The sequence below is a fragment of the Cryptomeria japonica genome, chromosome 4 (assembly GCF_030272615.1).
Source record: "Cryptomeria japonica chromosome 4, Sugi_1.0, whole genome shotgun sequence".
Classification (NCBI taxonomy): domain Eukaryota; kingdom Viridiplantae; phylum Streptophyta; class Pinopsida; order Cupressales; family Cupressaceae; genus Cryptomeria; species Cryptomeria japonica.
This window is the reverse complement of record NC_081408.1, coordinates 474,402,563-474,430,313: the sequence shown is the minus strand read 5'-3', so window position 1 is coordinate 474,430,313 and position 27,751 is coordinate 474,402,563. Positions and strand designations below refer to the sequence as shown.

Sequence of the window (27,751 nt, the reverse complement as noted above, 5' to 3'; positions counted from 1 at the left end):
ATGGAGGAAAAGAAACGCCTCTCTTTGGTCAATTGGGACATTGTTTGCTTACCCAAATCCATGGGAGGTCTTGGTATCAAAAAGATAAATGCCTTGAACAAGGATTTAATTGCTAAAGTGGGATGGACCCTAGCTAAAGGTCAGCCAGACTGGTGTAACATTATCAAGGCCAAGTATTTGGAAAGGGCAGAATTCTGTTGTAATTTGAGTGTTGGTGACCTACCTCATGGGTCAAAATTATGGAACAACATCTTGAAACTCAGGTCGGTTATCAGAGAAGGACTAAAGTGGCAGATTGGGAATGACAGGAAGATTAGGTTCTAGGAAGACTCTTGGTTGGATGACAAACCTCTGGCTGAATCTCGATTCTGCCAAATAATGTATTCCCTAAAGGAGCACTTTGGTGATTACATTGTTGATTACATGGTGCCGAGAAGAGGAAGATGGAAGAACATAGCCCCGATCTTTTCTAATCAACCTAACCTGTTACCCACTGCCCTTAATCTGCATGATCTTATGCTGGAGTGCAGAATTCCCTTAGCTCCCCAGGAGGATAGATTCATATGGAAGGGGACCCAGTCGGGGGAGTTCTCAGTCAAGTCTGCTTACAGACAACTCCTGAGACCCACTGGTGATGTTGAGTGTTGGAGGAAGATATGGAACTCACAGTTGATTCCAAAAATTAACTTCTTCTGGTGGTCCCTTATGCATGGAAAAATATTGACTCGGGACAATCTGAAAAGGAGGGGATTCCAACTTCCCAACAAATGCATTTTATGTAAAGCTAAGGAGGAAACTATTACCATCTTTTCATCCATTGCCCCTTCGCTGGACACTTGTGGACCATTACCCTTGAATAATGTGGTATGCAATGGGTTTTTCAGGATAACATTCATCAGTTTGTCACTGGATGGACACCTCCCTCCCACCACCCCCTGATTATTCAACTATGGAGGCAGATTCCTCCCCATGTCTGCTAGGGTGTCTGGAAAGAAAGAAACAACAAAATCTTTAGAGATGTTGAACCCCCCCCGGATAAAGTTCTACAATTTCTTCAAAATGCTTATGGATAATATATCAATGACTAGGTGGAAAACACCCCCCAATCCTCCTAACCCAATTGATAAAAAAATTGTTGAACTATGGAAGCTCCCCCCGGAGTTTAAAGTCTTCAACAACAATGCAAAGATCAATAGACAAAAGACCAAATGGTTAGCCCCAAACCCCTCTTGGCACAAACTGAATTTTGATGGGTCTGCCCAAAATACTTGCCAAGCGAGAGGTGGAGTCGTCCGTGACCACCAAGGGAATACTGTTGCAGCCTATGCAGGTAGCCTGAAGAACCATACTATCACTCAAGCTGAGGGAATGGGTCTCCTTTGGGGTCTGAGATTTGCTACTACTATTGGTATTAAACATCTGGAAATTGAAGGTGACTCACAAGTTATTGTGGAAGATGTCAGTGGTAGATTTGTTGTTGGTTGGAAAGTGGATTCTATTTTGAGGGATGCTAGGATGCTAGGATGCTTTTGGCTAACCTTGATTGTTTCACCATCCGCCACATCTTCAGAGAAGGGAATGCGGCTGCTGACTCTATGGTTGCGGTGGGTAGGTTGCAAAATGACTTACAATGCTGGAGGAACACCGATCTGTTGCCAATGATCACCAAGGAGATCTTGGAGAAAGAAAAAACCAAGTCTAATGATGAACCCGTATAACTATCATTGGATGAAGAGAACCAATTTTCAAATTTTTAATTTGGAGGGGAAACCCGTCCATCATGGGTTGGGCTTGCCACGTAGCTCCATATGGCCTTGTCATCGGCCACAAGGGGGGTTTGATAATGATGATATTTATCGATGTAGTATCGATATCGGGAAAGGCAATTTTCCAATTATCATCCGGACGAATATCATTAGCGGCGATAAAGGCAATAGTTGGGCTCGACCAAATCACATTGGTTGGATTGATGGTTCACATGAGTGTAATAGATTTCGTGATGGTGAAATTTGTTTAGACACTACTTGCAATAATCGCAACATTTATTGTATGATTTTATCCCAGAGTTGGCTAAGTGTTTTTCTCGACTTTGCCTCTACTCTAGTTCGACCCTATTTCTTTGTATCCCTATTTCTCATTTGCTCTGCTAATCTGGAAGAAACGATCATGGGGGGTGATAGCCTAAGACTGGAACCTGACAAAAAGGATGAATTTAAAGCCAGGTCAGTAGTGTGGTTTGTCTGCTCGAAAGGCGGGATTGATAAATTTATGAAAAACATGAAAGGAAATGATGAGAGACTGTCTAAGAAGTTCAACACCTCCTGGGAGGATAGAAGGGTCACCATGGGTGGTATTTCCTTCGAAATCAACGAAGAGGTGATCACTCAGGCAACGGGTCTATCCATGGAGGGGACAAAATGGAAGAAACAAAGCCACATTTTGGATACCACCAACCTGAACTAGTTTTTTCATGAGGGGGAGAACCCTATGAAGAGGGCGGGCAACTTCAACTGGGAGAAGCTTTTGCTGCCTTGGGACGAGGTCTGCTACATCATAATGAAATATTTCACCCTTGAAGGATGGTATGGGGTCTTCTACTATTATCACCTTCCTTTCCTTAACCATCTTAGGAATAAAGATCTTATCTCCATTCCTTTTTTTTCTGCTGCACTCTTTGGACTCTAATGTTAAAGATATTACGAAGGCTAAGAAAAAAGGCAAGGACTTTCCTATTCTACACCAAGTCCTTATCCTTTGCCTTTACAATTTCCACCTAGCCCTTTTCCCCTCCCCCCCCCCAAATGATTTATGTCCAGAATGTGCCTGAAAACCAACCCCTAGCCATTGCTACTGATAAACCCGACATAAGCCCTCCTCGGCTGCCTGAAATTGGCTCTTGTAGTAAGAAGAATAAAAAGCACCATTTAGAGGATGCTAAAACCCCTAAGAAAGTTGGAATTCAGGAAATTAACTCTGATGTGGATATTACGGATGAGGCTAACACTCCCCACCACTCAGTGAGATTGGCCTCCAAACCCCCTGAGAAATCCTTAAGGAACCCCTCCTCATCCCATGAAACTGGGAATTCCATCCATTCTGACAATGTGGCCCCGTTTCAGTCTACTTTGACCCCCCACTCTGCCAACTCCACCCATGCTTCTGAGAGTCCAAAAAATTCCATGAGTCCGAAGGCCGACCCCAAATCCCAGACCAACTCTCTGTCCCCTACTCTCAGGTTCGATAAGATGATGGTGGTGGAGGAAGTGAGCAGCATAAAGGAGGAAGAGGACAACAATTTGGTAGAAATGGGTAAGAAAGTGGAGGGTATGTTTGAAAACTTGTAGGAAATCACTAGTAGAATGGAGGCCTTTGAGAACAAGCTGCAAGACGTCTCCAGGTTTTCTCTGAATGTTATGCACTGCTTGGCGACCACTCTGTGTCTTCTGCAGGAAAGCATAATCAAAGGCAAAGGAAAGGAGGACGAAGACTACAGGGACCTCTTCAAATTCCTCACCAAGGAATGGGTTAGGAAGCTCCTCCCTAAGAGGAGCCATGGAAAAAAGAAATAGCTGTCTTCTATGGTTTGGATCTTTGGTTTTTTGTTTGGCCCTAGTGGCCTATCGACTTATAGTTTTAGTTTCTGGTTATGTTTGAACTTAACTATTTGTTGCCCTGCGTGGCATACTTTTATTAAGACTTTTATTTACTTGGTTAATATGCATAGAATGATTAAAGTTTTTGATAGAGGAAAAGTTTAGGGGGCTGTGATTTTGTTGTTGCTCTACTGATAGTTGGCTTGCCATTGTTTTTCTTGTTCTATACCTCAGTCAACCCCCTTGTTTTGGCTGCTTTTAATATCAAAAACAAGTTTGGAGAGCTAGGCTATTCTGATATCATCATAATTGCACTGAGAGAGATTACATGGTCATATTGAGGGACTTATTTAAATGCATGTTTAGAGGTAATAGTCTCTATCTTCAATGGTACAATGTCTAAGAATCTAGAGAAAAAACTTGCAAGTTAGTGGATAGCCTACAAAACCCTATAAAAAAATCTTAGGTAAGAATATCTAAATGCACATTTAAAAAAAAAGAGAGATTTGTATTGCACGAAAGAAGATGTGTACTCAACTATGATGTTAGAATGAATTTTGTTGCACATGTATCTAGTACAATGCATGTATTTATACATGACTTATTCAACTAGGCCTCCAATAGAGAATCAACATATTTGTATACATATATAGTGCTCTTCGTGTGGGTAGCAACATGAAGATGCCAAAATCATATTGAATTGAATGGTTGGTAAAATTTTGTGGTGTATATGTAGCCATGTGTTAGACAAATGGTGTTGCATTGAATTTATCTTAGCATTTAGGTAGGGATTCTTAATTGTAGAGTCTTGTTATGTTTGAAGAGTCATATAGAGGATTGCATATTGTTATGCTACAATGCATCATGAGTGGCGATGGGTTTGTAAGCTACAAAAACTTTTGAGGTACCAATTTTTGCACTCAAACCATTTGCACTTTCTTAATAAGCATTATTCTCTAGTATGCATATTATTAGTGAAGAAAATTAGGTGTTGAGTCATTCTTGATATAGACATAAAAAATTTACCATTAATTTTCTTCAAGGTAACTTTACCATATATTAATTAAACAATTCATTATTTGATTAAAATTGCCTTCATTATTCCTCATTCAATAATTCTCATTCCTGCCCTAAGTTTAATTAAATTAAAAATCTCAATTAAATAACCTTAATTTATTAATGAAGGTCTTGAATGTGTTAGATGAAGCATTGTGCCTCATCTAATTCCTTCTTTTGAACACATATTTGTTGTTGATGAGATGTCAAATGACACTCCTTTTTGTAATGTAAGATATGTTTGAAAAGGGTTATGCCCCATAAAGTTGTAAAGTTATATATTGTAGGGATGTTGAATGTAGGGAAGTTGTTATCCCATTTATGTGGTGTTTTTATGCCACATTATAAATTATTGATGGACTTAGAGGATTAAAGAAACTTAAGATTTCCAAAAATAGTTAATAATGTTTTCTTGTAATATATCTCATAGTAAATAATAAAAGTAAATGGAATAGTATGCATCCACAAAAGCATGTCATTGACACTTGTTCAAAGCCTCAAAAAAATATCACTCAAAACATGCCATTGACAGATTTACAGAAGAAATTCTAAAAAGAGGAACATCGATGAGGTTTTGTTTAGATCAAGGAGTTCACATGGCAAGGTATTGATTGATTTGATGAAAATTTCTTGTAAATGGGAAGTAGTTTCATAATTTGATAGAAGTTTACAAAGTTGTTGAGATTGTTGTATCAATGCAAATATGCAAAGCTATAAAACAAAAAATTTATAAAAGTTACAAGAATGAAAAATTACAAGAAATCATTGTAAGATATCTTCTATTGTTTAAACAAGATTTATAATGTTGACAATTTGATGGGTTTGCCCCCAAAATTTTGAATAGGTTGAATGATATTCCTTGTTTTTATACTATTTCCAATATTTTCTTTTCTTTTGATGGTTTGAGACATATTTTGCAAGTTCTCTTTTAAGGTTAAATGTTGCCTTTGTTGTATGGTGAAAGTTCAATACTATGGCATACCTTTATAACAATAAAGAATAAAACAAGTCCAACATTTTAACTTGAAGCATCTAAAAGTGACATATATTGTTTAAAATTTAACCTAATGTAAACTAATGAATTATAAATTTTTATTTTAAGTTTATGTTTGTGTTTGTTTTTATTTTAAAACACTATTTTGATATTTTCTTAATATAATTAACATTATAATTTAATTATTGAAAATATTCATAAAATAAGTTTAAGAGGCTTCATTTTTAATTCTAAATTTCATTTTTCCTTTATATTTTCTCATTTTGCTATGTTGAAACTTTAGTGCATTGAGTAATTTTTTTAATGTAGATAAATATTTTTTAATAAATGTTGAAATATTAATATGCTAAAAACATAATAGTTTTAGGAGGCCTTTGCTTTATGTCTCAATTTATTATAAATGATTAGAAACTAATTATATTGTCTCAACAAGAATTCTCTCTTCTAGTACATCATATTTTCTTAATTATTGAATTTCTAATTAAGCCTATGTTTACTTGTAATGAACTAAAACACACACACATATGCTCTTGGATATACTAAAGTAAAGGCTATTTTAAAAAAAAATTGATTTGTTTATAACATTAGAAATTTTAATTCAAAGAAAAGGTTTTAAAATTTTGAAAATAGAAAAAGGTACCTATTTATTGCTAGAAATTTAACTAAAATGTTTTGATCAAAATCATTCTATCTAAAATGATTTCGGTCAAGAACATGTTAATATAAATACATGTATACTATTAACACTATAAATGTGTTATTGAAATTAGTTCTAGCCAAACTCAATTCAATTAGAAGAAATTCTACTAAAATTCTAGCATCCACTAAGCAATAGATCATGACACACTATTTTAGTTGAAACTTATTTTGTCATTTTTTTGCAAATGAAATTTCTTGGTTGTTCTAATGTATGACAGAACTTTGAAATTTCACCTTACAAATGAAAAAATCAATCTAGAATAGTCATAAATATGTAAATGCTTAATGAAACAATGTTAGTGTGATATCATGAGAAGATCCATTTCAATCCACTATAAGTAGTCATACAAAATTTACTAGACTATTAGGTAAATCTAATCTCTTCAAATGTGTAGTTTTCTATATTACAAGTGATTGCATTTGTAAATTTAGATTCTTTGAAGGTTCATATTGATTAAAGTGTTGATTTACATTTATAGAAATTCTTTAAACAAGGAATTGCAACAAAAAAAAAATTGAATTATTTAAATACTAAATAACTTCCTAACTATTAATATTATAAGCTAACTATTAATGACTAACAAAAATTTAACAAACATACTAATAAAATCAAATAAATAAAATTGAATCTTGACATTTGAATAGTAGGTGAAGCAAGGGAAAACCGAATGCAAGGTTAGCTTGTTAGTTGAAACCCAAATAAACATAGAAAACCAAATAAAGTATAAACCAGACTTTTTATACCTTGCAAGAGAGAGTCCTCTCTTGTTCCTCCGATTGAGCTATTGGTGAAGCCAAGGATGCACCCCTCCTCTACTTGTTTGGATTATCTCCTTGGTTGAGATGTGGATTGCTCTCCACACACAACAAGATTGGTTGGATTTGGATTGGATTTGAATGATGATGGATATGGATTAAATGAGAGAAAATTTGGGCATTATGATGGCGTGATGGATGATTTTGGATTTCAAATTAATAGTATAAGATTAGATGAGAAGTGGATGATTTGTGAGGAGAGGGTCAATGCAAGAAGATGAGTCCACTTTTTGGCCAAAAAGTGAAGTGTTTTCCCTGTTTTTCAGATTTTGTCTCATTTGAGCTTAAATTTTGAAACACTTAGAGATTGAATCTTGGAAAAAGTCAGTAATATAAAAGATAGCCCTCTGGGTGTACATTTCAAATATGTAATTTATTTTAATACCCACATAATAAAAAATAACTTTTTGAATGGAGTTCTAAAAACTATGTTTTTAAAAATCCCTGTTTCAGGACCATACCATGCATGTGTACGACCCACACTTTTTGACACAATTAAAATTATTTTCTCAAACCATTTTGGGAAATGGTTTGTAACACACTGAAGATTGATGAGCATATTTTTCTGTATTTTTTTTTCTAATATTTTTTTTAATTAATTTTTTAATGGCCGTAATTATCTTTTTAAAAATTTGACATGTACGACTCACATAATTTGACGTAAACTTGGCATTTTTTGAATTTTTTTTTAAAATAGAAAATGATTTTGTGTAGATTGATGACATATAATTTTTTTTTCAAAATTCATTAAAATAAAAAATTTATTAAATTAAGAAAATTAGTTAATATTTCAAATTTATGGACCCGATTTAGTATAAATTAAATGAAAAATAGTTAAAATAATTGATTTTTAAATAAATTTACATATTTAGAATCTAGACAGTATAATCTGAAATGGGTTTTAATTTCGTATAAAAATTCTCTGATTAGAGGCATGTAAACTATTTCAGAAGTTCATATTTGTGCTTTCATTCATGGAGCTTTGAATTTGCAGGTTCATGTCTCAGGTGTGGCCATCCCAGGCCTATCCCGGGCCTAATCCCGAAGCAAGTGGCGGGTTGTCGATTCAAATTTTACAGAACAGGGGCCCGTTCCATTTTTTGCCTGTTGGATTTAATAATGGGCCCCTGTTTTGAAAACGTGGGCTCGTTATTTAAATAACAGGCCCCCGTTTCTAAATAACCGTTACTTTAAAAAAAAAGATAGATTGCATCGATTTACCACACTATCATTGAAATCCGTACTGACAAAGATTTTTTACATCATTTGGTAGTACTTTTTAATATTTTTTACACGATTTTTTGAAGAACTCAGTAAAAAGATATTATTTTTTGAAGAGGAGTTTGTAAAGATGGCTTCTAAGCAATGTCAAAAGAAAAAAAAGAGGACAATGATAGCGGACGAAATTCAAGCACAAAGAGAGAAGGAGGCAAAACGCCAAAGAGATTGAAGATCACAACAATGACAATTGAATAACACTTCTGAAGCATCTAGTTCAGTGCCCGTTGTAGATGAGACCATTGAAGACATCATGATGGATGTAAGAAATGTAGAACCACACACGGGTATGACTGTTGATGCAAATGTTCATGTGGATGCGAATCCTGGTATGTTTTTAAATCCCGATGACTATGATGCCAATCAAATTGCTAATTTAAATGAAGCTGGATATAAATTTCATACACCAATACGAAAAGAAATAAAAATTGAAAATATTACACCACCCTCTCTGAAAGCAAATTAATGTAATTTGTTTACTATTGATAGCAATGTGCTAGATAATCTTAATGGGTTAGTTTCTTGGAGACAAATCAGAACACATGCGAACAGATTATATAAACAATTTTTCTATAATAAAAAGTTAGGATTCCAATGTCAACTAATGCTACAATTAATAAAAATGTTAAAAATGCGTAAAGTCATGAAAAAAATAGGTATTTATGCAGAACCAAAAAGAAAAGATGAATCATATAAGCAAGTTGTATCTACTGTTGCCAATGTCGTCAATTCTATCGAAAAAACAAGTCAATCTAAAGATAAGAATGCAGCACTTAGAGTTATAACGACTGCTATAGTTGACAAAATGATTGTTAGTAAAAGAATGTTAAGTGATATAAGTGGCTATTTGAACTTAAATCATAGAACCTTGTCAAGAGCAGCCAAAAGAAGAGACACAATTGAAATTGATCCACTAAACCATTGTTGGAGTTTTAGTGGTAGACTTCAAAGGTCGGACATGAAATTAAATGATGAAACTAAACAATTAATTGCAAAATTTTGGCATGATAACACTAGAGTTTCATCAAATGCTAGAGATGTTTTAAAGTTAAGGGTGGGATCAAAAATTCGTGATCCTCATCCAAAACATCTTCTTGACATGACTCAAACTGAATTCTTTAAAAAATTTAGTGATGAATCTGTGTTAATGAATTTACGAATTAGTCAAAGATCATTTGAAAAATGCAAACCCTGGTATGTTAAAATCAATAAACAAAGAATATCTTGTTGTTGTAAAACTCATGTTCATTTTCATTACTATTATGATGTTTTTCGATATATACATTGTATGTTGCATGGTAATGATCTTGTGCAGGATTGTGGTGTTTATGTTCCACCTGAAACTATAAAAGATTTTATTGGAAGTTTATTTTGTAAACCACCTAATGAACAATTATTTCTTTCCAATTCATGTATTTATGGCCTTTGCAATTTATGTGGGAGCTATTCTTCGATAGGTGAATGTTTGCATGAACATGTTTCATCTGAGTTTGGACAAAAAATGGTTGATGTTAGGAGATTTAAAAATATAGAATACCCTCTAAAGGATGGAAAGATGGGGAAACGTTTAGAATTGATTACAGAACAGAATAGTGTGAATGCATTTATTAGTGAGTTTAAAACTCATATTGTTCCAAAATATGTGAAACATTCCCAACATGCCCGATGGCTTGATGGACAGTTTCGCATATGCAAGAACACTTTTCCAGTTGGAACAATAGTATCAGTTATGGATTTTGCAGAAAATTATACTCTAAAACCACAAGAGGAAACTCAATCACAATACTACAACTCAGTGCAAGTAGCCATATTTGTGCACATTATATATAGACATGACCATGACAGTACAGAAGATAACATAAAATTTTTGAGGGAGTATCATTTCTATGTTAGTGATAATCGATTACACTCTTCAGAGTTTGTTCAACATTGCTTCGAGGTATTTTATGATAATCTTAAGGAAAGATAAATTGACATGAAACAACATATGATATGGTTAGATAACTGCACTAGACAATTCAAAAATGCAAGAATGTTTTCTTGGCTATGCAAAGCTCACAAGATAACCAATGTCCAACATTTATGGAGTTTTTTTGAAGCGGGACATGGTAAGGGGGAACACGATGGAGCCGATGCCTGTATAAAAAGAGCTCTTGCTAGAGAACAATTGAAATTCAAGGATGTAGTGAAATTCAGAGATGCTTGTGCAGTTGTAGATTGGTGCAATTCAAAGTTGTCAAAAGGATCAACTGAAAACTCTGCAATTCAATGTTTCTTCTGGTTGATAGAGGAAGATAGTATTCCTATTCGGCATGATTGCAATACCATCATTGGATCAGCTAAATGGCATTTGTTTAAGAGTTCTAATTCAAACACATGAACTATATTCATAAGGCAACTTGCTTGCTTTTGTCAGTTTTGTGTTTCCGGAGATTGGGAATTTTGTGAGAATAAAGAATGGGTTGAAGAATGGCAACAAAGATCATTGACACCCATAGATGCAAATGATCCGCATGAAAGAACTGATGAAGATATGGATCAAATGTTTGCATCAAATGACTATGATCACATTTCAGATCTTATACAACAAGGTAAAATTATTTTTGAAATTTGTTTTGATTTATTAAATAGTACATATTTATGAAATCTTACAATGTATATTTTTGTTTTTATTTCTCCTTAAATATTAAAATAAAATTGTTTTGTGCACAAGACATGTCTACGTTGTTGTTGCACCAGAGGACAATGAAGAGGGGATAGAGTATTGGTTGGCTCGATGTGTAGAGCCAAAACATAAGCTAACCACTCCTCGAGTAGATGATGATGGTTATGACTATCCAACAGGATCTATGGTTGTTGTTGGCACTTGGCTACACAAATATCTAACAAGAAAGAATGGATTGCCCGCATTTGAAGATTATGAATTAGAGAAGAAGATTATACATTACTCGCATTTGGTAGTGGCAACTAATATAAAATTGGATAGATATCGTGGTAGGCCTGCTAATAAACAATTATGGACTCTCTCTATGGAAGAGCATGAGACAATTATAGATGCTTTGCAAAAAAGAGAGGATGCAGATGGTATAACGGAATGAATATCAAGTAAGTTATAATTTAAACCCTTAATCCACCTCCCTTTTAAAAGTCATGATGCATATTATATATAGCATTTTAAATCATGCATCATAATTATAAAATCTAATCTAGTAAAATTTTGTTTTAGGTCTACCACAAGTAGAGGGCATCAATGAAAACAAAGTTATTTGTGCATACTTTATGTTTCATTTTGATAAATTACAAGTAAGTTAAATTTTTGTACCCTTAAGGCAAATCCCTTTGTATTTTAAATTCAATGCATCTTGGTTATAAAAATTAATCATATGTATTTATTTTTTCCAGGTCTCTTAGAGTAGACTTGGCCTCAATGACTACTATTGTTTGTGCATACTTTTTGTTGTATTTTGAGAGATATAAATACTTATTATTATAATTTAAATAGACTGTTTATTTTATTTTAGATATGTCTTCTTGATTACATTTTGTGTACAATATACATAAATGAGAGACTATTGGTCAAATTTATGAATGAGATAATTATGTTTTAATCAAGTTATATTCATTATATTTGTTTTGATACTTTTTAATTTAGAATATGTTATAATTATAAGATATGTTTCGATACTTAGTTCATGATGTATGTACCTTTAGTTTATCTAATCACAAGAACTATTTAAATGAAATTCCAAAAATAAAATTACAAGTCCACATAATCCCTATAAAGTTGTTTAAGCACAACTTCGATAAATAAAATTTCAAGTCCACATAATATATAAAGTATGCACAAAATATATATGATCTAATGTGCACAAAATATAATTTCAAATAATTTCAAGTCCACATAATATCTAATGGGCACAATGCACATAGTATATATGATCTAATCCTATTATGCAACTATCCATATATATAAAGTATGTGTGCACGTGTAAACAAATATGTAAAGTCCATAAAATAGTACATATCAGAGCCAAATAAATAGTAAAATTTCAAGTCCACATAATCCATATAATATCTAATCCATATATATATATCTAGATGGTAACATGATGAACTCCACATAATATCTAATGTGCACAAAATATATAAAGTATGCACAAAATATATATGATCTAATCCTATTATGCAACTATCCATATATATAAAGTATGTGCATGTGTAAACAAATGTGTAAAGTCCATTAAAAAGTACATATCAAAGCCAAATAAACAGTAAAATCTAAGTGCTATCATCAATAACATCCCATGGTCTCTTGTCCCCTGGACGTGGTCCAGATCCACCTATCTCATGTTGTACAAGAAAAAAATAATATTAAAATATTACTTGGAATTAACTATTAAAAGAATCATTTATCAAATATAGTAGAATTCGTAAATTAAGTTACAAACTTACCATATGCTCATCAGATCCTCTAGCAGTATCTCTCTTGTCCTCGGGATGTGGTCTAGATCCACCCGTCTCATGTTGTACAATAAAAAAAAAATATTAAAATAATATACTTGAAATTAACTATTAAAAGAATCATTTATCAAATATAGTAGAATTCATAAATTAAGTTACAAACTTACCATATGCTCATCAGATCCTCTAGCAGTATCTTGTGTAGAATCAACACCAAATGTAGTGCTAGCTAACTCCTGTACAAGGTCAAATTCAAAGTGTCCAATTAAATCTTAAATTAAGAGTCAAAATAAGATCAAATTAAGTATTACATATTAATACCTCAAAGGATGTTGATGTGCGTTCAAATTGGCTCTGATCAAAATTATGAGGATAACCTATCCTAATGGTAGTGTCCACCTGCATACATGAATTTACTGAAATCATATTTAGTGAACATATATATGTGTACTAAATAATTTCAAGTTAAGTTACAATGTTGTAAGAGTTCATATTTAATTTAAGAATTATAAGATACATACCATAGATGGTGTCATAGTAGTCAGACCCTCTTCTCGATGTGATGTAGAGGGTCCCTCATGACCTGAATCCTGGAGAAAGAAGCATTCAATGTATCAACATGAAAATTTATATAGAATACGATGATAACATATTAACTTAAAAAGATAGTACAATGTCTAGATAGAAATTTATACTATACCCCATAAGGTGTGTCGAGTTGTGTTCCAGTAGATGCAATATTGACTCTAATATTAGGTGTAGTCCTTATCTACATAAACAACATTTATTTAATGAAGTATTAGATTGTATAAAAAAAAGAGATGCACTTAGTTTATACCTATATTTAATGAAGTATTAAAAGATTAACATGTACATGTATATATATCTATACCTGGTCAAGATGAACATTTGAGCAAAGAAAATCCATATAAGATGTCATCATACTATCATCTGTTGCATCATGCTCAGCTAGAACTGAAGTAGATCCTGCAGTAGCAGTAGGACCTACACACGTCTCATGACAACTCGAACACATATGTGGCATCCATCGAGGAGCAGATGCCATGTGAGCAGCTTGCTCACTCAGGTTACCTGTGAGGGAAGTCAAAGCATCTAATGTCGAAATGAATGATGTATTTTGGACATCTGTAGGAATCGATGGAGCAACAAGTGGAACTATGGGTGGATCTGGTAGGGGATTATTACTTCGTGCCCCTAATCTATGTTGTGGCATTCCACGAACAACACCCTAGAATGACTTAATGTCAAAATAATTTGGTTTTTGGTTCATTTCAAACTCACAGTATAATTTCTTCAAAAAATAAAAAGGGACCTCATAATTACGATGTGGTGGATAATCAAAAACCATCCACCATCTATCCCAAAAGTATCTAGCCATTTTTGGATGCACACACCACCTAATTGAAATTCTTTTCTGGTCAGGTTGCATTGGTTCTCTTGTTTTTGGGTTAGTAAAATATGGACATAAATGAGATTTGGTTATTTTCAAATCAGTGATTTGCCTATAGGTTAAGCCATCGGCATAAAAATCATGCAACTCTTGTCGTCGTCTATGAAATTGATCTAATTGAGAATCAATAGATCTAACTGACTCGACAACAGTTTGCATTGATTTTGCAAACTCTACAAGATGGGGTGGCGTGATTGGCTCATTTTGGATAGCAGCAATGTTTTGTTCAATCACTTGTAGGTTTTCATTAATTCATTCTCTTAAACGAATTTCATCCAATCTAGGGGGTGGAGGTGGAGGTGGAGGTGGTGGTGGTGGAGGTGGAGGAGGAGGAGGAGGAGGGGGTTGTGGTGAGGGATTTTCACCTAATAGTTCATCTATGTCAAAGACATCCATGATAACAAAGAGCTCCTGCATATATAAAGATATACATGAATTATATACAACTCTATGTCAAAGAAGAATCTATTTTACTAAATTAAAAAAAAAACATTTATAAATAGTAACATTTATATGTTGTTGAATAAGATACACATGAAATATATAATATAATATTGAACTTAAAACAATATACATGTACATACTATTGAATCTTTAAATATAAAATTTGCGCACAAAACTTAATAAAAACTTTCAATGAAACATCATAAATCTATTATATATTCAATCTAATAAATTCATTTCTTGTAAAATGCATCAACTATTAAAATCAATATAAAATATTTCATACATAAGATCAATAAAGAAGTGAGAAATAAGATGATCCTCCTTCTAGTGTAAGAATATATAAGGATTGATGATAAGTGCTTAAAATAAGATATTGAAATGTAAGATCATTACGCTCTATAAACCAAGATATGATCATAAGATCATCATGTGAGGCGCAGTCATATGATATTAAGATGCAAAAATGCATGATCAAATAGTGATAATCTATTATATTCTCTATAATAATAGGCCAATGTATGAACATAAGATAATACTTTAAGAAGATAGATTAACCAATATACAAACATAAGATAATGCTTTAATAAGATAAAAACAACACTATATGAACATACATGTGCAACAAATAGTCTTGAAGATCATAAGATAGAACAAAGATTAAAGTATAAGACATCAATCATTATGAGAAATTAGTAGTTACTAATAAAGATTAGATTTAATATAAAAATAGGAGATAAAACACATGAAGCAATAGAATATGAAGTAAACATAAAATATTAAATCATGCGATATCTAGTGGTTTCTCTTTTATGTTATGTGTCACCTCAATGTGTACATTCACTTTGTTGGTGCATCATTATTTTCTTGCATTTACCTAACTATTGTATTGCATATTTGCACCTAGAGGATAGGATAAGATTACTTGGGTAGATATCTACCTAGGTAGGCATCACTTGTTCAACTCATACTCCCTACTTTGGTAGAGATGTGGATATATGTTACTCATCTTCTCAATTTTTTTGTAACAGTTCTCTGTAAATAGGATTTTATATATTAGAATTTTCCTAAAACATGTCTCAAAATGATTAAAACACTTGAATCAAGGTCAAAAACTAGGAATGTGAGATACATGATATGGATGATGACAAGGATGGTTGAGAATAAAGAGAATTTGAATGGATTATGGTATACTCCAAGTGTAGGGTACTTTTAAAAAAAATTATACATGATGCCAAGGTACTTGTCCAAGGTGTCATAAGAATGGTTTTCACCCATGAATAAAAAAATTATGTTTACTGTCATAAGAATGGTTTTCACCCATGAATAAAAAAATTATGTTTACTTTTCTCTCTTTTTTAATTTTTATGCAAAACCAAATCCTTTAGGTGTGGATATATGTTAAATGATACACAGGATATTTATAAGTTTTTAAAAATCTAATAATAGGACCAACTATGGACCTATTATGCAATGTCATGGCATAATAGGACCTATTATGCCATCATGGCATAATAGGACCTATTATGGTTCTATCATATTAAGTAAACATGTCGAATTAGCATAGTTTTAGCGTTGGAGATGAATTAGATAATGAAGTTGGCAATTTTCGAGAAAATCATGTCATGTTGTGGCTTAGTAGGTCCTATTATGGCATAATAGGTGGACTATTATGCAATGTCATGGCATAATAGGTCACCTATTATGCCATAATAGGTCACCTATTTTGCCATAATAGGTCCTATTATGCCATGACATGACATAATAGGACCAACTATGGATCCATTATGCAATGTCATGGCATAATAGGACATATTATGCCATCATGACATAATAGGTCCATAATTGGTCCTATCATACTAAGTAAACATGTCGAATTAGCATAGTTTCAGTGTTGGAGATGAATTAGATGATGAAGTTGGCAATTTTTGAGAAAATCATGTCATGTTGTGGCTTAATAGGTCCTATTATGGACCTGTTATGCCATGATGGCATAATAGGTGGACTATTATGCAATGTCGTGGCATAATAGGACCTATTATGCCATGATGGCATAATAGGTCCTATTATGCCATGACATGATATAATAGGACCAACTATGAACCCATTATGCAATGTCATGGCATAATAGGACATATTATGCTATCACGGCATAATGTGTCCTATTATGCCATGACATGACATAATGTGTCCATAATTGATCCTTTTTTACCATCACATGACATAATAGGACCTTTATGCCATGACATGGCATAAACCTAAGCCTAAACTTTGATATCTAAAATTTGAAGAGTAATGTTAATTACTTTTAAGGTTATACTAATTTAGTGGTAACTTTTGTATTGCCTAATGAGGATTAAGAACAATTTAGGTACATATGTTCAGTTTTATTTTGATTTCCTTTTCGAACATTTTTGCTTTTGTTTCCATTTCATTTTCGTTTTTTTTTGTTTTGATTTTGTTTTCGTTTTTGTTTCAATTTCATTTTCATTTTTGTTTTTGTTTCGATTTTTTTTTCAATTTTGTTTTTGTTTCGATTTCGTTTTCATTTTTGTTTCGATTTCATTTTCGTTATGATATTTCTGAGATATCTAATTTGATATTTTGTTTTGTTAATTATCTAGGTTTGGTTTTGATTTCTAAATTTGTTGATTAGGGTTTAGGGTTAACTGTTGAAGAATATTTTAGATCAAAATCAAGAATTTACAAATATAAAAAATAATTTATTTATAGGCTACTTTAAAAAAAAACTAAAATAATACACAAAAAACTAAATAATACACAAAAAAAACAAGAAAATTATGAAATGTGAAAATAAATGACTGAATGTGTACTTGGGATAGTGGTGGAGGCTTGAAATGGAAACCATAGCACGGGGGCTCATTTTTGATCTCCTCTTGTCAATTCACTGTCACGGTGAAAATGAAAAATTCGCCCAAAAAAAGGGTAAAAATACAATTTAAAAACAGGGGCCCGTTTTTTAAAAACAGCCCCCCGTTATTTACAACGGGCCCCCGCTTTTTTAAGAAACGGGGGCCTGTTTTGTAACAAAATGGGGGCCCGTTTTATTTAGCTTCGGCCCCCCATCACCTTTTGGCTTGGCAGCCCGAACCATTAACGGGCCCCCATTTTTTGAAAACAGGGGCTCGCTTTGAGGAGCGCGTTTTCCAACACACAAACTTCCGCGAATTTGTGACTCATTAGCTTGCACATACCCGAGAGGAAACTCCAATTTTTAGATTGGGGGAGGCCAAAATGAAGGGCCAAGATTGATTTTGGGATGAAGGGTTGAGATCAATCTAAGAGGGAGCACATGGATTGAGAGGACAAGGCATGAGATTCAAGAGATATGACATAAAGGGCATTTCTTGTCTTCACACCTCTCAAGGTTCATGGGGAAGATCTCCCAAGTACATTGGGAAGAGAAAAAATAATATAAATTCCTTGGGGGGAGGGAGAAAGAATTAAAAATTCTAAAATAAGAGGATATGTGGGAAGACTAAATAGATAAAGGAATTAAAAATTCCTTAGGAAGAGGTTGCATGGGGAGATTCAAAGAATTTAAATTTCTTTGAAAGGATCAAGGTGACTAGGGATATGCAAATGATTATGATGATTGATTAGGTGGGTTTATGAGGGATTAGAGTGCAAGTGGAAAAGTTAGGAGGATGTGACATGAGGAGAGAGAATGAATAAAGAAATATGAAATTGGAGAATAATGATAAGTATGATTAAGGAAGAATTAATTAGGCTAAGTGGAGATTAGGGAAATTGATTTGTAGAAATCACTTTAGTTAGGTTACTAAATTAAAATTAATAAACTAAGTGGGTTTTAGAAGAAATAATGGTTGAGGTGACTTTAGAAGAATGGACTATAGTGATAAGATTGATTAAATTTGATTTAATTAACCTTAAGAAGAAGGGAATTAATACAATTAAACTAGTTAATCATGTTGACAAGCTTAATTAATTTTAGGTGACTAATTTAATTAATTAAATCAATATGAACCTTAATTAATTAAATATTAATTTAATTAATTTTAGGTGACTACATTAGATTTGAGATCAAAAGCATTGTTTGAAATAAAATAGAAGATATTATTCTCAATATTACTGTTATCTTTGTAATATTAAAGAAAACAATTGATCATTAATGATTCCAAGAAATAAATGGGGGCAAAGAGGAAGAGGCTTGAAAAAAAAATGATGAATAAAATTTAAAAACACAAAGTTCTAAACAATACTAATCACTCTCCCAAGAAGGAAAAATATATCTACTGCCGACAGATGAATAAGCGAGCTGCTAAGACAAAGTATATTTCAGTTAAATGTGGAATGCTTTGCAAAGTCAAAAGATAACATAGATAAAGAAATTTTCTAGCAGATTAAATGGTACCCCAAAAGTTAATTAAGCCGATAGGCTTTTAGTATGATGTTTTGTTTGTCGGGAAAGTGTTAGCCATCCGGAAAAAGGTATCGGGAAAAAAGTCGATTGAAAACTCGTTTCCACGGACATTTATTAGCACATTATGTATGTAGAGGATAGTTAATGTTCTTTAATACATTTATTAAAATACGAACTGCAAGTTGTATGCATTCAGATGAAATGCAAGTTGTATGCATTGAGATTTGGGAATCGTATTTTGGAAGTGATTGTTTTTGGAGATATTGTTGCTCGAAGTGCCGCTACGTTCATTATCTATGTTTATGCTTTAGATTTTTCTTGTTAATTTCTTAGGGCTTTCTTTGCCAGGAGAAGATTGTGAACATAAAGAACTGTTTCGTCATCAAGAAGAACGACAACAGTTTTTGGAGCTATTCTTGCTCGAAGTGATTAGGGTTTTCTTTGCTAGGAGAAGATTGTGAGTAGAAATAATTGTTTCGTCATCAAGAAGAATTATAGTGAGATGCCTTCTATTTATTGTTGAGAATTTTGGTCTCCATCTTACAATGTATGGAAAATGTTGATCAAGCTATTTTTGTAGAAAACTTGAATTACAGTGAGTTGCCTTTTATTTATTGTTGAGAATTTTGGTCTCCATCTTACAATGTGGTGTTTTTTTCTTGTAAAACTTAGTCTGGAAATGCATCAGATTATACATCTAAGTATTTACATAATCACCAAAAGAGGCCTTTACTGATGGCTAAAAGTCTATGCACAAATATATATATGCATACATATACACCTGTATTGCACCAATCACCAACCAATATACAATGTATGCTACTCTTACAGTAGTCTCTATTATAAATTGTTCTGAAATGGAATATATAGGATATATGTTCATTTTAGACAGCTTGCGGTATATGCACGCGCACACACACACACATATATACACACACCTATGTTGCACCAATCACCAGACAATATACAATATAAATTCATTCTAGACAGCTTGAAGTGCATGGACACGTAGACACCCTTTTTCAGATGTCATTGCAACTGCCCTAGTAGACAAATGCAAAATAGGGAAGCAAAGACAAGGTGCATGAACTATTTGCCAAAAATCCTCAAAAGAGATGTATATGTATATGTATATGTATATAGTTGACATATACAAACATATACATATTCAGTGGAATTTTCTAAGCCATTCATTATAGTTGCAATTTTTTGTCAAACATATTGTATAGGACAGTGTAGATGCAGTCAAGTTCTTTGAAATGAATCTACACCTTATATGTTATGAATTTGGAGCCACTTTAGCAAGCACCTTTGCAATTCAGTCAACAACCATATACATTGTGTCAACAGCTAGTAAAAAAATATACATATGCAACCATATACGGTCACTAACAATTCAATCCACTTATATGTATATATATATATTAATTGGAATTTTCTACGGCGTTCATTGAAGTTGCTCAGATTTCTTGACACATATGGCATATATGTGAGGGTTGGTCTAATTTTTTGATACATATATGGCATATATTAAAGTTGCTCAAATTCCCTTTCTTGATGTATAGGACAGTGTAAAGATTGATAGTGAGGGATGTAAACATAAGATAGCGTATAGATTGATCCAGCATATAGGCTAATTTGTATATGTATTGGCTGTACATATTTTCTATGGTTGTACATATATAGTGAGGGTTGGTGACATATAATTTATGGGATACTTACACCTATTGCACAATGCAAATTGATGCAAAAGCAGAGATGATAGTTCTATTTTCTATGGTTGTACATATATGGTGAGGGTTGGTGGCATATATAATTTATGGGATATTGACATGTTCTGAATTTGGAGCCACTTTAGCAAGTGTCTTTGCAATTCAGTCAATAATCATATGCATTGTGTCAACAACCAGTCAAAAATATACATATACAACCATAGACCATCAACAACAATTCAATCAACTTGTCTGTATATGTATATGCATATGTATATAGTTGACATATACAACCATATACATATTCAATGGAATTTGCTATGGTGTTCATTGTAGTTGCTCATATTATTCAGAAAAGAGTTGATGTTCAAAAGGTTGCATTAAAGAAGCTGACACAAAATGGAACAAGCTTAACAGTCATCTTGAGATAACTTTGGACAGCAATTCAGTATTGAAGCGTTGTGATGTTGTTATTGATAGTCAAGGAAATAATTCGCGATTCACACCGATTAATGAAATTACATACTACACCAACAACACTTTAGTTGATGTTATTGGTATTGTAGTTGATGTTGGAGAACCCTCATTAATTCTTAGAAAAGATGGCAGCGAAGTAACAAAGAGAATTGTCAAAATAAATGATGTCTCAACTTTTACTATCAATGTTAACTTATGGGGAGCAACATGGCAAGGGGTAGGTGAAGATTTGAAGAACATGCATGCAACCCAAACAGTTGTTGTCCTTGCAGTCAGAAATGCTCGGGTTGGTTATTTCAATGGAAAGGTTATTAACTCAACCACAACAACAACTTTAGCTATAAACCCTTCTATCCCTAAAACAGAGACACTTATATCAAGAGGAAATATTCCAGATGACCTTTTACCACTGTCTTGTGTTGCCGGACAACTTAACTCACAATACAACAGGATGACAATCACAGTTGTTTTAGAACGTACAAGTGTTCTCTCTAAAACAGTTGAAACTACTATTAGGGCTATTGTGAGAATCATTAAAACTGATTCTTTTTGCTATCCAGCCTGCCCTTTGAAAATTAATGGCAAAGAGTGTAAAAAGAAATGTGTCCAGCAAAATGATAATGTATGGTTTTGTTCAAGATGCCAAACTCATGTGCCAGAATGCAATTACAAATACTTATTGCAAATGAAGCTCCAAGATCATACATGCACTCTTTGGGCTATTGCCTTTGATGAGGTTGGCACAAATTTGCTGCAAATATCTGCCAAGGACCTTTACATGCTGTAGTACGATTTAACTACAAAGAGAACACCTCAGACTATTATCAAGGGTGTCCTTTTATCTTTCTTTGTTTTCACACTTTCTGTTACAATAGACATGTACAATTCAAAGCCCAGGCTCAAAGCAACAATTACCAAATTCGCGAATATCAATTTCTAGGCTGAATGTACTCTTCTGCTTGTAGAGATTGCTCGCATGAGTACAACTACAACGTTCCAGACCAATTAGATAGTGATGCTTTTCATCGGCCTTTTAATCTTCATAGAATAGATAGCTTGTTAGTAGTTTTTGTTGGTAATCAGCAAACAGAACTGAATTATTGATGGTTGTGTATATCAATGCTATCTAAACTCATGTTTTTTCTGGCTGTCCGAAACTTTTGGTTTTCGACATTGGTTTTGATCTAAAATTCTCCAATAGTTGCTTCTACTTAAAGTTGTTTATGTTTGCTAGAATTGTTCATCTTACCTAGTCAAACCAATTGTTGTTTTGTTCTACCATGCTTCCATGCATCTAAAATATATTGAATGCAGTTTTGCTTCTTTGCATCTTTTATTTTATATCCTTTTGTAACTTTTTATGTTATGTTGTTATTGAACATCCATGTTTTCCAGATATTCTTAATTTGTATATCTGTATTTATACTATGCTGTAAAAACATAATAAGAAAGAAACCATACAGAATGGACATTCGCACAAATATTGAAACAAGAACCAATAGCTTCAATCTATGTTGTTTTAACAAATTCCTTCACCTCCAAATCATAATTTCTAAATTATGCTACTCCACCGCACTACATCTGTCCAATTGAAATTATAATCTGCAATGTCAATGACTTGTATGATGTTGTTTATGTTTACTATTATTAAATATTCAAAGCATTTAGTTGACCTGTCTCTTTTTTTTATTGTACTATTTTCAATCCTTTTAGTTATGTTCTAATGCTTGGTCCAGACACACTTATGCTTCTCATTATTGTTGAATTGTAAATTGAAATTACAATTTTGAGCATCCTTGCCAATTGACATACAGTTAAAACTTAGATTCACTGCCCTTTTCCTCTTTTGAAAACAACAACTTTCCTATACTTTCTTTGTATTCATTAGGTTTATACAAATGTATGTTGCCTTATATGTTCTCTCCAACATTTACTAGTATGCATAAACATTTACATCTCCATCTATGTATCACGATATACAAAGATACATATAAATTGCTATATACATTTACATATATTTCCATACACATACATGCATACATATGGTCCTGCACGACTGCAAACTCGCATACATACAACCACATATGCACTTGTATACATGTACATGCAAAGGCATACATTCACAACAGATATATATGCACATGCACAACCTTATATATCTTGAAAGTTGTGTATCTGCATATGTAAGTAAATCTGTGTGTAACATATTTTTTATGTGCATTCATGTATCAATGCATAAATGATTATATGCATGGGTTTGTGCTCCTATGTAGAAATACATACACATGTATGTGTATAGCATAGAAATTTCTATATACATTTAAAAAAATGCATACACATACATGCATACATATAGTTTTACATAGCTACAAACTTCCATGCATGTAATACATATGCATACATATGGTCCTGTCCAGCTGCAGACTCCCAGTCATACAACCACATATGCACAAACATGCATGTACATACAAAGGAATGTACTCATAGTGGATATATATGCACATGCTCAACGTTCTATATCTTGAAAGTTGCGTGCCTACATATTGTAAGTAAACTTGTGACTATCCATATTATTTTATGTGCATGCATGTATCAATACATGTATAGTTATATGTATGGGTATGTGCTTAAATTTTGTGCAAAAGTATTTAACACATGCAATTCAAAGATTGCATCAAACACAGGTTTCAAACATTGTTTTTAACAGTTGTTTCTTGCACAGTCAGAATCTAATATGCTCTGTTCATTTAAATTGTCTAAAATATTAATGCAGACCACAACCCAAGAATGCAATCTTAGGAAAGCGAAAAAGAGAGAATGAAATTGTCGCTATTATGCAGAACATAGAGAAGAAATCTCTAAAAAGCGTCGCCTGGAATGAATGAAACACAAAATGCTTTTGCATGTGCCTGCACCATGCAAAACCCCACAGATGATAGATTCAGATTCACTTATTCTGGATTAGAACCTTCCTTTATCATGTGGCCCAACCAACATTGTTTCGCAACAAATACAAGAACCTTGCTTGAATTGTAGCAAACTACAACAGAAACATGCAACACAAAACAGGCAACCTCTATACCATCAGGCAATATTGCAGACTACATTAACACATCAATGCACAAAAAACTATTTCTCTTCTATAGAGTACATTCAAACATTGCAATCCTTCCGCCATCGCATTGATTCATTGTCCATGCTTCACACATGTAGTATTTGTAAGGAAAGATATATTGGAATGGTGATACGTAGGAACCAACAACATATTATTTGTTCGAGAAGCTTTTCTGAAAGTGGTGTTCATCGTTTCTCTTTGGCAAATAACTTGGACCTAGGTGAGCAACCCCTTGTGTTAAAAAAACTTACCCAAGTAGAGGAGATGCTTATAGCTAGGGTTGCTCCTGTTTTGCAAGTCAGACATGCAAGAGGTGGCCAATACAAATACACTAGTCACACTATCAGTTTTCCCCAAGATATTTCAAAAATTGCAAAGCTTTTGCCACGAAAACCAAAAGACCTTGAAGTCCTTATTGTCCACCGAAGTAATATACAAGGCAAAAAATATGATTTCTATGTAAATAAATTTCATGTTATGGTTGCATTGAGCTATAAAATTCAACATGACTAGTACTATAATGATGTTGTCATAGACTTTGATGCTGTCAACTTGATTCCTGATACTACTATAGATATATCAAATATGCCACACTATTTAGAAGAAGATACTAATGTAACAACTATTCCACCAACAGAAGAACTTGACGATTGCAATGAATATGATGCAGAAATTTCATCATCTTTTATTCCAAAACTGCCTGCTCCAACCCGCAAACTAGATACAATTAAGAGAACCTTGCAGTTAGATGTTGATATTGATAATAATGTCCCTTGGCCCGAAATAAACTTATCCCCGATAAATGAATATAATACGATAGGCTTGTTAAGCATGGCATTCCCAACCCTTTTCCCATCTGGAGTTGCACTCCCGCTGCAGCCACCTACCAAACATGTTCATTTACATGAATATGCTCTCCACTTAATGAGATATGTTGATCCAAGATTTGGATAGCATGTCAGATTTTGCTATTACATTTACAATCTAATTATGAGACATCATTCACAACAATCTGCAACTATCTTCATTAGAACTAATTTGGGAGAGCCTATCCCACCCACTATGCAAGCGCTTCATGAATGATTGCAAAACACTCCTGATGATCAGTTGCCAAATTAATTGTTGCGATTTGGTGCAACACTTCGAGGCACTCGTGCATATTGGAGTAAATCTAGAAAAGAGCTTACTACAATGATCTTCCAATTAGGGACCCCAACACTATTCTTTACATTGAGCTCATTTGATACTAAATGGCCTGATTTGCATAGGCTTTTCTCTGAAAATGATAGCCAAAACACACAATTTACAAGAAAACAACTTATAGACCATGTGATATGCAATCCACATATAACATCATTATACCTTCACAATAGATTTACAATATTTCATGAAGAAGTTATTCAAAAGTTGTTCCAAGCAAAGGACCATTGGTATAGGTATGAATGGCAGCATCGTGGCTCAGGACATATTCATGGCTTCTTATGGCTCCCTGGAGCGCCAAATATGGAAACCATTGATTAGACAGATGATAATGAGGTCCAAATGGCAAAAGCTTTTTTTGACAAATATGTTTTTGCTTGGAATCCTCATAGCACAGCATACCGCATGAATGCAATACACTACACTGTATTGGATGATCCATGTCTAGCTGATTCAAAAAAAATATTCTCCATAGACCCTGCATTGGATTATGAGGCATTACTTAATACTGTACAGAGGCACACAAAATGCATAGAACATACATGCCTCAAGAAAATAGGTCCCACACTCTAATGTCGTTACAAAGCTCCATGGGTTCTACAAGAGATGTCTACATTGACAGTTGACAATGACAACAACCCATGCTATAAACCTGCAAGGAATGATGATCGTTTGAATATTCATAATCCTTGGATGCTTTCACTATGGAGAGCTAATATTGATTGTCGACCAGTCACTTGAAAAAAAGTTGTCCTCCAATACATTTCAAAGTATGCTTCCAAATCAGAAAACAAATCACAATCCTATATTGAAATGCTGAAAATGATAGTGAATACAACTAAATCTGAAGATAGCATCTTATTAACATATTAGAAATTTATGATGGGCATAGTAGCAGACCGTGATATCAGTGCACAAGAAACTTTCCATATGCTACAGAAATTGCCTCTTGTAAGTTGTAGTCGACAGTTTGTCTCTCTAAATGTTGGCAGAAAAATACTGCACCGTGTCATAAAATAGAATAGTGGAATTGACCTTTCCACAGCTTATATCCATGCTTATATGCAACACCCTTTTGAATTAAGTGCAACAAGTATGTTACAATCAGCACAAGGGTTCTCATATAATTCTCAACACAAAAAAACAAAATGGCAAATCAGGGATAAAAAAGCAATTGTGACTGTATATCCTTAGTTTAGAGAACCTCCAGATGAAGATACCGATGAGTTCGAGATTTTTTGTTGGTCTGAGTTGCTGCTATACAAATCATTTTGTGACATCCCAACTAAGATAGGAACTTCAAAAGAACAAATTATAACAAATTGGAAAAACTTTTAAAAGACTAATTACAACCGTCTTCACAGCCAACAAATTATAGATGATTGCAGCCCTCCAAATGAAGATGACAGTGACAATAATGGTTCTTAAAATCAAGATGATACAAATCTATACGAGTGGGAATTACTATCACGAATGGGAGCTACAAATAACTTTACCCAGAATGATCTACAAATGCTAGGCCGTCGTGATTACGATATTAACTACTTGTGGGGTGCAACTGTTGTGGATGATCAATTAGATTGTACTGCTCTTCAATTCATAGCTACAACCAAGCTACAATTCCAACATGCTAGCATGCAAATCTCAACTCAGGACACACAGAAAATTCAACTATCGCCTAAACAAAAAGTTGCACTCGACATTGTTCTACAACATCATAATAAACAATCTACAACACCTCTACGAATGATTGTTCAGGGCACCGCAGGCACTGGTAAATCATTTTTAATAGACTGCATTAGGAAACAATTGAACATATATACAGCTATGAAGCAAAACCCATTACTTGTTTTGGCACCAACGGGTGTTGCTGCATTTAATATACAAGCGACAACAATCCATGCAGGGTTACGCATACCTATAAGAGAAATTCATCCTTTGATAGGGTAGTCATTAATGACATTGCAAGAACAATTGAAACATATTAAATATATCCTAGTAGATGAAATGAGCTTTTTAAGCCCAAAATT

General features: G+C 33.4%; 1 protein-coding gene across 1 annotated transcript; it reads left to right on the top strand.

Moving 5' to 3' along the window:
• Nucleotides 1-22,193, top strand: LOC131066860 (replication protein A 70 kDa DNA-binding subunit A-like). Its single transcript, XM_059219207.1, has 2 exons — nt 1-199; nt 21,304-22,193. The coding sequence occupies exons 1-2, from the start codon at nt 1-3 to the stop codon at nt 22,191-22,193; spliced, it is 1,089 nt and encodes a 362-aa protein (XP_059075190.1).
• The last annotated feature ends 5,558 nt before the right edge of the window (nt 22,194-27,751 follow it).

Coding starts and splice junctions, on each gene's coding strand:
- LOC131066860 (XM_059219207.1), top strand. CDS start 1: ATGGAGGAAAAGAAACGCCTCTCTTTGGTCAATTGGGACATTGTTTGC. Junction 200..21,303: donor GGAAAGGGCAGAATTCTGTT/GTAATTTGAGTG, acceptor GATGTTCAAAAG/GTTGCATTAAAGAAGCTGAC.